General features: G+C 64.9%; 1 protein-coding gene across 2 annotated transcripts in view; it reads right to left on the bottom strand.

The window, feature by feature from the left end:
- Nucleotides 1–1630: 1630 nt before the first annotated feature.
- The window catches only part of SCUBE1 (signal peptide, CUB domain and EGF like domain containing 1), a 129622-nt gene continuing 119215 nt past the window's right edge, over nt 1631–12037 (bottom strand). For both annotated transcript variants that reach the window (XM_061124369.1, XM_061124370.1), the window contains 6 exons: nt 10939–11106; nt 9103–9264; nt 7117–7314; nt 5534–5686; nt 5104–5183; nt 1631–2468 (listed from right to left, as the gene is read on the bottom strand). In XM_061124369.1, the coding sequence (XP_060980352.1) occupies nt 2316–2468; nt 5104–5183; nt 5534–5686; nt 7117–7314; nt 9103–9264; nt 10939–11106 (914 nt within the window). In that variant the 3' untranslated portion in view covers nt 1631–2315. The remainder of the gene's footprint in view (nt 2469–5103; nt 5184–5533; nt 5687–7116; nt 7315–9102; nt 9265–10938; nt 11107–12037) is intronic.

Here is a 12037-nt window from a genome sequence, read left to right as displayed (position 1 = left end):
GACATTCGGGACAGACCCCACCCTCCCCTGCCCCAGGACTTCCAAGTCCCCTGATGGTGTGGGAGGCGGTTTTACTGGGCAGGGAGGGCTGGATGGTGACTGCGGGTGGCTGGTCAGTTTGGACTGCTGGCCCTGTGGCACTCGAGATGGTCAGTCGGGGTTCCTGTCCTGTCCTGCCTGGGGGACGGAGGCAGGGTCTGACCGCAGTGGCGTGGTGAGGGTGGATGGAGGTGGGGGGCTCCCAGTGACAGGGTGGGTAGGTTAGTGGGTGTGCAGGTGGCAACTGCCAAGAACCACCCAGAGGAGCAGCAGAAAGAGCTCCAGAGAGGAGAGCTCTTTCTGGGTCCTCTTTGGATCAAAAACAATCCAGAGAGGATTGAAAAAAAAACCCGCAAAAATAACCCTTCCCAGCGCCCTCCCCTAGGTGGCTGTTCTGGGGGTTCATTTTGGAGGATGCTCGTCTAATTCCGGGGGAGGACGATGGCTTGCTGTGGAGGACAGGGCTCTCTCTGCAAACTAGGGCTGGCCTTCAAGGACCATGCCCAGGACAGGCGGGTGGGTGGTGGCGTGGCCTGGACGGGGCTCCCCAGGAGACACTGACCTGCTGACCAGGTGCCGCCCCTCCCCGCTCGGCTGGAGTTTGGCTGAGGAGGCACTGGTGGCAGCTCTGGTCAGGCTGGGGACCGGCCACTGAGGATGCAGTAACGACAGTGATTCCTGAGCGCCCAGCCCCGGGTGGATCGTAAACCTGGCTGTGACCACCCCGGTCACCCGGCCCCGGCCCCCTGAGGCCTCACACACCCGCCCCCAGGATTCACCCTCGGCGCCTCAAGCTGGGCTCGGCCCTGGCAGTGCGCGTGGGCCTGGGCGAGGAGGAAACCACCTGGAGGTCGTGGGGGACGGGTGATGGGAGTTCGTGTTAGGTCTCCCTCCTGCTCCTGGGATGCTGACATCTGGAAGCCTGAAGCTCTGGGGCCCTGGACCTGCGTGTCCCACGCCTCGGCCTGCTGGCGGTCCTCGCTAGCCCCATCCCACGCGCTGGCTGAGCGGGCTGTGGTCAGCCCGCTCACACTCCAGACCGTCCTTCTTTCAAAGAGAGACGGGGAGAGCGAGGCCCCCGAGCGGAGAAGGAAGAAGACCAGGCCCCTGTCGGCTGGCGGCCTCCACCTGGGGGCCGCGCCCACCCCTCCCGGTGCCCGCGTGCCTGCCTGGAGGCGCTCAGCACGGCCTGCGCTCACGGCGGGTGGGGGTGAAGCCTTGCCTCCCATTGGCCGGCGGGCTCAGCATGGACTCTGCAGGCACGGCCTCAGGTCAGACGCAGGCCCCTTCCCAAGTTTACCGCTGGGCCCTGCGCCCCCCCAGGAAGGGTCCAAGGAGGACACAACTTTCCAATCGAGGGTGGCACCCCAGACCCCCAGCGTCTGTCCTCCAAAGTGTGTCCGGGGCCAGCCGGCCACCTCCTCAGTCCCACGGGCTCCCGGCCTCTGTAAACGGAGGGGGCGAGTGCCTGGAGAAGCCGTTTCCTCGGTCGGGGGCGTCGGTGACAGCTGGGCTCACGCTGGTTCACGGGAGAAGGGGTGGTGATGCGTACTTAGCGTTACTGGAGAGCAGTTCCCTCCGCGCCCGCAGATAGAAGTATATATATCTTTGTATTTATATTTACACACACATAGTGCTCAGTCAGATGCTCTGTCCTGGGGAGGCACCAATCCACACTCTCCCCTCCTAGCTCCTCTGTCCAGTCCCATCAGAGAATCCTGAGACCCCGACAACACACTCACTTGGGGCCTGGGCCCTGTGACCCAGACATGCCTGCGGGTGTGACGCTCTGCAGGCACCGAGCCCGGCTTATCGGAGCCCCCAGCCGAGCCTTCACGCACCCCTCCTTCCACGGCCTGGCCTCCCGTCCCGGGTTCCGCCTCTGAGCACCTCCCTGAGACATGGCAGCCACAGCCCCTCCCTCCCCCAGGCAGAGGGCACACGTGCTGCCCAGCTGGTGGCCAAGGTCCCGGCCCGGCGGGCGTCCCCTGGGACCGGCCGGGGAGCAGCAGGCGCGCTCAGAGTTCTGGACCGGAACAGGCAGAGCGAGGGAGGGAGCCAGAAAGGCTGCCTTGAGCAACGTTCTCCCACCGGGGCGGCGTCGGAGGAGGGCAGCTGGGCTGGGGTCTTGGCCTGGACGTGGTCTCGCCATCCACGGGCTGGTCGGCGGTTCCCAAGCAGTGTGGGGGGCCCGCGGATCCGCCTTCGGCTTCGACTGTGGAAGGGCTCTCTCCTCCCCGGGCAGCCGGCACCCAAGCAGGGCCGCCGTCCCCGCGTTACTTGTAGGGCCGCAGGAAGCGGGACACCTTGGAGCGCAGCAGTTTGATGAAGGAGCGAGGAAACATCTCCTTGGACTCCTGGGCTGTGTACTTGAAGTAGTTCTGGGGGTGTGCCAACACGTCGAAGAGGGCCTTGATCAGCTTCTTGTCCTGCAAGACACGGCGAGGCCTGGTGTGAGGGGTCTGGGGACAGGCTGGGTTGGGGGGGCCTCTGGCCACTCGCCTCTGCAATGCCCGGGGCCCTGAAGGGGCCTGGGGGTGTCCGCAGGGACACAGCTGGGCTGGCTGGTGGGTTTCAGGGCCCTACAGGCTCTGCCATGCAGAGTGATGCAGTTTTAACAGCCTGACTGGTTTTTTAAAAGTCTCCTGGCTCTAACTCTTGGAGTTCCACTGACATTTTATCTTAAAAGGGTATGCTGCAAAAACAAAACAAGACAAACCAACTGTGCTGAAAACGAGAGCATGTGGAGTGGAGAGTGAGGCTTTGGAGGTGAACCGACCCCCCACCATCTCCCCCTACAGTCCCCCCCAACATCGCCCCCTACAGTCCCCCACTGTCTCCTCCTACAGTCCCCCTAACGTCGCCCCTTACAGTCCCCCCAGCGTTGCCCCCTACAGTCCCCCCACCATCTCCCCGTAGAGTCCCCCCGACATCGCCCCCTACAGTCCCCCACTGTCTCCCCCTACAGTCCCCCACTGTCACTGCCTACAGTCCCCCCGAAGTCGCCCCCTACAGTCCCCCACTGTCTCCCCTACAGTCCCCCACTGTCTCCTCCTACAGTCCCCCTAACGTTGCCCCTTACAGTCCCCCCAGCGTTGCCCCCTACAGTCCCCCCACCATCTCCCCCTAGAGTCCCCCCGACATCGCCCCCTACAGTCCCCCACTGTCTCCCCCTACAGTCCCCCACTGTCACTGCCTACAGTCCCCCCGACGTCGCCCCCTACAGTCCCCCACTGTCTCCCCTACAGTCCCCCACTGTCTCCTCCTACAGTCCCCCCGACATCGCCCCCTACAGTCCCCCCACCATCTCCCCGAGCTCCTCAACCCTGGGGATGCCCTGCTGCTCTAAGGATGCCCTTTTCATCCATGAGGGGTGATGATTCCTGTCTCAGGGTGAGAAGTGCAGTCCTGAGAGCCAGTAGCCCCGCCCGGGGGCGCTCAGCACAGGTCTGCTGGAGGGTCCAGGTGGCCTGCACTCAGGCGCTGTCACTCACCAGGGGGGCCCCTGTCCCAGCCCAGGTGGCCATCTGTAAAGTGGGGCGATGCCAGCTTGGAGGAGAACCCTCAGGGTGGGCCTGAGGCTGGCTGTGGCCCCCCAGGGCCCCCAGGCTTGGTAGGACGTGCTCAGTGACCGGCAGCCACTGCACCGCGTACTTCCTGGCCCACGTGCTCGTTGTCTCCACTGGCCGTCTTGGGGTGTGGCTCGTCCCAGTATGTGGGTGTGCACGCACACACACACACTCCCACGTGCACACATGCACCCACACCCCAGGAAACACTGGTGGGGCTCCTCCCACATGCTGGGTGCAGCGCCAGATGCCAGAGACACAGGGCTGAGCGGGAAGCCCTGCAGCTCCGTCCCCCTGCGGGGAGTTGGGGGGAACCGGCAAAAACAGGACAAGACTGTGATAAACTGCAGGCCTGCTGGCCGAAAAGGGGACCACGTGGCGCCTCCGAGTGCGACCTGGCTATGGAGGTCCAAGCAGGCTGCCCAGAGGACGCCCGAGCTGAGAGCAGCAGGATGGAAGGGCGTGCGCTGAGCAGAGGGTGGGAAGAACGTTCCTGGGAGGCCGAGGCCAGGGAGTGGGGAGCAGAGGCCTGAGAGCCGCTGCGGAGGCAGGCAGCGGCTACGCCAGGCTGGGCCGTGCTGGCCAAGGCCTCGACTTCAGGGGTGGGGACACCTGGGGTTCTGGAGCTGTCGGCAGAGGTCCGGGGCGAGGAGGGGAGTCAGGTACTATCAACCGGGCAGGTGCGGGGAGGCCAGGGGACCCTCCAGTTCCTGCTCAACAGACAGGCACCCGAGGAGGGAGACGAGGGGCTTCGTGCACCAAGACCCCCAGGTCTTGTCTGGGTACGGCAGCACGGGTCAGACCTCTTGGCTCACAAACTGCCTGCGGGGTTCGGGAGCGCACCAGGCCTGTGGGAAGGCTCTGTGAGCCGCCCTGTTTTTCAGGCTCCAGGCGGGGCTCAGAGGGCTTGCCTGGGGCCAGGAGTGGGGAGGAGGCGGCAGCTGGAGCAGGAGTCGGGGTTGGGGCTGGCTGGCCCGCTCTGGTCTTCCACGCCACCCTCGGCTCCCAGGCAGGAGGCGTTGTTCGCCCAGGGGCTGGGCTGGGGCCAGACCCCCAGACCCCAAGTAGATCCCTGGGGCTGGCTCCGCAGTGAGAACCCAGACCCTGACTCGGCCAGCGCCCGCCGTGGGACGGCCACAGCTCCCCGCATGACTAGGGGGTGCTCCGCTTCTCCGGATGTGCACAGGATGCGGAGGGCGGTGGAGGACTCTCCTGATGTCAGACAGCACCCTGTCATGTGCTCCCCATTTCACAGACAAGGAAAGCGAGGCTGAAAGCTCGTAAGGAGCCTGCCCAGAGGCACGCCAGCAGGACCTGGGCCAGAAGGACGGCTGCTGGGCCAGCCTGGCGCCCGGCCCGAGCTGCCACCTTCTCTCCTCCTGGGACGGCTCTCTTCGCCTCATGTCAGCATGGGGCTGGGGTCCAGGCTGGGGGCGGAGGGGCCCCTGATCATCCCAGGATTACAGGATTGCCTCCCAGAGAGAAGCTCACTCACTTTCAAAATTTCCTGGTGATTCTCCGAGGCATAGAGCCGTCCGTCACGGACGATGTCTTCGATCAGCTGCTGGTAGTCCTCTGCAGAACCCGGAACCCGCAGAGGGGGAAGGAAGGCAGGTGAGGAAGGAAGGAGGGTGAGGGGCCCGCGTGCCCCCTGCTCATCGTCAGCCCCTGCCCTCCCCCGGGGCCTCACACTGTGGGCTTTGTCTTCCCCACCCACACCGGCCTCCCCCTAGAATACCCCCTCCAACCCCCCAAACCCTGCTTGGGCAGCACCTCCCATGGAGGCCTGCGGACACCACCCGTACCTCTCGTGGGGTCTGTCTGGACCCCACCCTCCCCCACGGCTGGAGCTCCCCGAGGCCGGTGATGTGGGATCGGTCTGTGTCCCCAGGGCCGGGCTGGGTGGGCAGGATGGCCACACTCACCGTCGTAGGTGACGTAGGGCACTTGGAACCCTTTGCCGCTGTTGCCTTCATTGGATTTGAACTGGATCCAGAGCTTCCGGGAGCGGGAGGTGAAGGCGATGGGCCTCTCGTAGGTCTGGCAGGTCTCATAGGTGGTGATGGATGTGGGTGAGGCTGGGGGCGGAGACGCGTCGCGGTTGAGCTGCCCCGGATCCACAGCCTCAGCTGTCCCTGCCCGCCTGCCTCCTCAGCAGGCAGCCAGGCAGCACCTGCAGCGCCCAGGCCCCCAAACTCTCCAGCTCTGCTGTCCCCGCATGTGTCCCCTTGTCTCAAATGCCCTTCCCCACCCTCAACCCCAGGTCCTGTGTCCCTCTGAGACCAGTGTCCGTGCCCCCTCCTCCAGGAAGCCTTCCTGATGCTCCACTCCCACCATGTTTCCTCTCTGATCTGGAGAACATTGTATCTCAGCCCCTTTCTACAGGCTGGTCACTGTCTCCCTGCCACCTGTTCATCAAGGACAGGGCTCACGCCTGCACCCAGGACAGAGCTGGAGCAGGGGCGGGGGGGGTCAGCCCCTTGCATGGTGAGCGGATGCGCAAGGGTGAGCCGGCTGACCCTTGGGGTGCCTGGGGCTGGCCAAAGGGTGCCCCAGTCCTCCCTGCTCCCTGGGGAGCTCTCCTGAGGCTCTTGAGAGGTGGGAGAGGCTGGCCCCCTAGAACCCGGCCCTGGGGATGCACAGTGGAGGGGGAGATGCTGGGGACCGGGGAGGCAGGGAGGGCAGTGGGCGGGGATGGTCCCGGACTGGGCTCTGACTGGCTGGAGGAGCCTGGGAAGGTGCCTCGCTTGTCCTGGCCTCGACGCCTCTTTCACATGCAGAGATGGGGTGGGGGGCATTGCTGCTCGTCAGCGACCCGGAGCGGGTGATGCAGGCACCTGGGAACCATGCAGCACACAGGGGCCGAGGCCTCTGCACCCCGTCCCCCCGTTCTCCTGCTCCTCATCCCAGGTCCCTGGGGGCAGGCATCTTGGTGCCGCCGTGCCCCTCTCCTCCTTCCCTAACATTCTGACCTGGGGCTCGCTCCCGGTGGGCGCTGTGGTCCTACCTCGGTGGGGAGGGCCCCTGCTCCTGGCGGAGGCACACGCTGTTAGGGGGAGGGGGGTTCTACCCAGTCCCTGGGGACTCAGGACCCCCTGCCCTTCCTGCAGCCATGCCCTCTGGGCACGCACTGCTGCTCACCCACCACCGAGGGGCCGGCCTGCCACCTGAAGTCTCACCCTGAGCCCCCACGGGGTGGCGAGCCGGCCGGCTGCAGAGGGCGGGGGTGGGCCCTGGGCCCCCATGTAAACGCCCAGCCTGGCCCTTCACCGGCCCTGCAAGGCCCTGCGGGACAGGGGTGCTCCTGGGGCTCACCCTAGGTGGTGGTGTGGCGGGGTAGGGGGGACAACAGGGACGGAGAGTGGCTGGCGGTCAGTGCCCAGACCGGGTCTGGCAGATCCTCGATTCCCAGGTGGAGGGCACGCCCCAGGCTCTCCTGATCCTTTCCCTGCCGTGCTGGAAAGCCCAGCCCTCGGGGTCAGACGCGAGTGCCTGGACGGGCACGTACCGCTCTTCCTCATGACCAGGACGTCGCCACACTCGTCCTCGATGGGCAGGAAGATCTCGGGGACCACGACGAGGATCCGGCGCTTGGGGGGCGGTGAGATGTGCCACACGCACTCGGCGTTGGCCGGGTAGTCGCCGGGGTAGTTGGGGGACTCGATGTAGCCCGTGTAGTCACCGAGCTCGCCGCCACAGTGCTGGTCTGTGGGCACCGTGGCCCGCGGCCTGGTCAGGCTGGCTGGCCCTCCGCTGCCGAGGAGGCCCAGGGAGGGCTGGCAGGCGCCCTGTCCCCTCCTGGGCCCTCCTCCCCCGGCCAGGCCCCGGGCTGGTCCTTCCTCGGGGACCCCGTCCTGGCTGCCCCGCTCCTTCCTGGGTCCCCTTGGGGGCCTCACCTGCAGCTCCAAGGCTGGGGCCTCATCCTGGCCTCCCTGCCTGGCGCCCTCGACCCCCGGCAGTGGGCTCTGCGCCCTGGAGCTGTCAGCTCCCTGCCATGCCCCTGCTCTCCTCCCAGGTCTCAGCCAAGGCCACCTGTGCCTGGACGTTCCCTTTCTCTCCACTGACTTGTCTTCATCCCGAGGGCCCCCCAGGTGCCAGGTGCGGCCCTCCCCACGGAGCAGGCAGGCTGAGGGGCCACACAGCCCGGGCAGGAGACACGCTCCCTTTTTATTTTCCTTTTTTAGCTAAGCCGTGCATCCGCCAAGAGGCCAAATGTGACTTTTGAATGAACTAACTGCTTCCTAGCTTAACCTCATAAAAGGAAGTTAGGCAAAGAAAACTGAGTGTAAACACTAAATATACAGACTTCCCTGGTGGCTCAGTGGTAAAGAATCTGCCTGCCAAGCAGGAGCTGCAGAAGATGGGGGTTCAATCCCTGGGTTGGGAAGATCCCTTTGAGAAGGAAATGGCAACCCACTCTAGTATTCTTGTCTGGAGAATCCCATGGACAGAGGAGCGTGGTGGGCTACAGTGTATGGGGTCTCAAAGAGTCGGACACAACTGAAGCGACTTAGCATGCACACATTAAACATACGTAATTTTCTCTCATATTTTCATTTAAAACTCATTTCCTCACATCCTAATTTCTGGGAAATGTGTCATTTTCACCTTATCATTCCAGAAACTTCCCTCTGACTTGACTTCCCCGCTTTTCCACGTTAGGACCTTTAAACATTTAAAACCTTGACTCTACTGAGGTCCACCGGGAGGCCGCGTGCCCAGCAAGGGCAGCCCCGGCACAGGGGACAGAGTCCACCCCAGGATTAAGTCTCCTTCACGGGCCTCTAGGCTGTCCCACCCATGACCAGCAGCCCCAGAAGGGGTAAAACTGGAAGGGCCGGAAACTGATTGGAGAAAAGGTGAAATACCAGAAAATAGGCCCCAAAGGACTCTGAAGAGCGAGTCAGAAACCCCTAAAGACAGCATCTTCTGGGTCAGGCCTAAACGATGTGCTGGTTTGAGATCAGGGGGTGGCCTCTTTGCAGACTGGCTTCTGCTGCCCACACTGCTCATGGCTGGAACAGAGCCTCTTACAGACACAGCGCGGCCAGCTGGTCTCCCCGTCGCACCCGGACCCTGTATACACCGAGTACCTTGCCTCCCGTTGCTCGGCTCCTCTGGTCTGTGCCCCTGGGCAGCCTTCAGAGCTGCAGGGTCCTCTCGGGCAGCTGCCCCCAAGCTTCCCTGGCTGGGCCAGGGCTTTTCCCCTCACAGACTAGAGCCTGGAGCGGGGCCTGGCTGGGCACAGCTGAGCCACAGGCACCCACGAACAACAGCGCAATCACGCCGCTCGGCGGAGCCCAGGCCGGCTGCACCCTCCACACCCGGGCACCGCACCACACGCTGTGCGGATGTGACGGGGCAGGGAGGGGTCAGCAGTCTCCCTGAGGACACACCGCGACGTCACGGCTCACCCTGCCCCTCGACCTGTCCCCAGCCCCCTCCGGCAGCCCCCGCTCCCCCGCCCCCGCCCCACGGGAAGAGCAGCGCTCACTTTTGCAGTGTGTGACGTTGGTGGAACCGTCGAAGTCCGTGCTGGTGTTGCCCGGACAGGTGATGCAGTGGTTCTGGCCGAACTCGGGCTGGTAGGTGCCGACGGGGCAGCGGATGCAGCGGTGGGTGGTGGTGTTGTAGTGGTGGCCGGGGGAGCAATGCACTGTCGGGGGAAAGAGGCGGGGTGGGCGTTCTCCCTGGGGCTCCCTGCCCTCCATGGCTGACTCCGCAGAGTTCAAGGCCCTTCCCCACCTCTGGGTCTGGGTGACCTCCTCCCACCCGTGCCAGGCCCTGAACGGGCTGACCCTCTGCTCCCGGACCCCCTCCACGACCGTGCAGGGTGCTCTGGGGACCACGGGGGTCTGAGCAAGCCAGGCAGACCGAGCCCTGTCCTGGGGCCAGCTCCCTAGTCAGGCTGCGCCTGTCTGACCCTCCATGCAGGTAACATGGAAGATGCTTGGGGCCGCACGTGGAGGGAGGCCAGGGACGAAGGCAGTGAAGGGTCTGGCGTGGGGCCCTGAGGAATGCAGAGCTGGCCCTGATAGAGGGGGTGGCTGGAGCAGAGGTCAGGGTCACGGTGAGGACTGGCTTCCCTCTGAGTGAGAAGACCACCTGGAGCCTCCCCATGCCCCGGGCGGCTGCACTGGGAGCGGGCTCTGGGGGAGCTGGGCGGGGGCTGGGGCAGAGGCCTGGGCAGGGTGGGTCAGGGCCATCGGGGGAGCTGGCGGCGGCCTGGGTCAGTTTAGAAGCTGAGACTGCCTGGGTCTGTTTAGCAGCTAGAGCTGCAGACGTTGCAGACAGACTGGGGGTGGGGGGAGAGAGGAGAGGACTCGGTGACGCCGAGGTTCCCTAGAGCACCTGGCAGGGGGCCCGCCGGGCGCCGGAGGGGGCCTGGGCTCGTGGACTCTGAGGGGCTTGTTAGACACAGCACGGAGCCGTCGTGGGCAGGGGGGGCAGAGCTGAGTTCAGGGAGAGGCTGGACTGGAGACAAGCGCGTCATCCGTGAAGAGATGCTACCGAAAGCAGGCTCACGGGTTTACCCAGACTCAGGAGCAAGTGCTGGGGGCCCGGGATGGGGGCTGAGCCGGGCCTGGGCACAGGCCAAGGGGGAGCAGGAAGAGCGCTCCGTGGGGGCCGTGCCGCTGAGAACGGACTGGGGCTCCAGCAACACAGGGATCCCGTGGGCAGCCTGCTGGGAGCACACACTGAGGGCTCTGGGGTGACCGTCTGACCGGCCGGTGGGGGCTCAGAGAGAATGAAAGGAGAGGAAGTGGGGTCCAGACACACTTTTGGGGGATGCCAAGAGTAAAGGCCAGGACCCCCGGCAGGAGCTGTGGGGGGCTGAGGTCTGGAGAGCCAGCTGGGAGGATTCAGTCTGTTGGGGCATCAGCGGGTGGGCAGGGCTGGGAGAGCCAGTCCTGGGGTAGGGGTGGAGTGTTGGGACGTGACCGTGGCAGCACTGAAGACCTCTGATCTCTGACCTCTGACCTCATCCCACTGCCCCTCTGCCTCCTGCACTTCCTCCCCTCCCAACCTCCTCCCAGCGCAGTGCAAAGCCCAGTGCCTCGAGGGGCGGCTGGCTGGGGGCCCAGAGCTCCAGACTGGAGCTGCTGCGCCTGCCTGACCCGCTCGTCTGAGACTCTAAGGCGGGCGTGGGTTGGCCCCCTGCTGTCCCCGTCCCTGTGGGCAGCCCAGAGCTGGTCGCCAGCGTCCCCTGCTTGTGGGCTCCAGGCCCCTCCCCTGACCTTGGACGCTTGCCACGGCAGGAAGTGAGGGGCGCCAGGGAAACTGTCCCTGAGCAGAGGGGTTGGGAGCGGGGTGCGGGGGGAGTCCTCACCTTTGGCCTCACAGTCTTGGAAGGAGGTGGTGCCCTCGTGCTTGGTGAGCAGGCCCCCTCCGCAGGGGAAGCAGCCTGTGCGCCCAGGTTCAGGCTGGTAGGTGCCCACGGGGCAGGCCTGGCAGGGCCTGAAGCCGTCGGTGGAGAAGGACCCTGGAGAGCACTGGCCTGGAAGTCAGAGGTCACGGCTCAGGCTGGGGGAGGGGCGCCTCGCTCGGGCCCTGCCCTCCGCTCAGCCCTCAGCTGCCCGGGAAAGGCAGAGGGCAGCGGGCAGAGGGCAGCCGGGCTGGGGGAGGGGGAGGAACACGTGCTGTGGCCTTGACCAGGCCTGGTGCCTCTCCTCCTACCCGCTGGGAGGGCTGCGGGGTGAGGAGAAGCACCCCTGCTGTAGACCTGGGAAGGGTGGACCCCACAGGTGGAGATGGGGGGTCATTTATTTCAGGGGCCTCTGCCTGAGGGGCAGGCCAGGCTGTGTCGTCATGTGGGACCAGGGGCAGCTAAGCTGAAGGCTGATGCTCCCTTGGAAAAGCCCCTGATGCTGGGAAAGATTGAAGGCGGGAGGAGAAGGGGACGACAGAAGATGAGATGGTTGGATGGCCTCACCGACTCAACGTACATGAGTTTGAGTAAATTCCAGGAGTTGGCAACGGACAGGGAGGCCTGGCGTGCTGCAGTCCATGGGGTCACAAAGAGTCGGACACAACTGAGCAACTAAACTGAACTGAACCAACGCTCCCCGGTCTATCTGCCTGGCTGGGTCTGAGCAGAGGCAGGGGGGTCTGCGAGGTCTCTAGGACACAGCTGGGACAAAGGGAGGGGACGACACATTCCAGCAGAGAGTCAGGATGTGGAGTGTGTCCTGGCGCTGAGCAAGGCGTGTGCTTAGGGCTTTCTCAGCCCAGACCCTGGAATTTGCTGCTCCCCCAGGGGCCTCTCCCCATAGCACAGTTGGTAAGAAATCTGTCTGCAATGCAGGAGACCTGGGTTCGATTCCTGAGTTGGGAAGATCCCTGGAGAAGGAAATGGCAACCCATTCCAGTACTCTCGCCTGGAGAATCCCATGGGGAGAGGAGCCTGCTGTCCATGGGGTCGCAAGAGT

This window comes from Dama dama, chromosome 22 (genome assembly GCF_033118175.1).
Source record: "Dama dama isolate Ldn47 chromosome 22, ASM3311817v1, whole genome shotgun sequence".
NCBI classification, from domain to species: domain Eukaryota; kingdom Metazoa; phylum Chordata; class Mammalia; order Artiodactyla; family Cervidae; genus Dama; species Dama dama.
The sequence above is the reverse complement of the archived record's forward strand: the minus strand, read 5'-3'. Positions and strand labels throughout refer to the sequence as shown.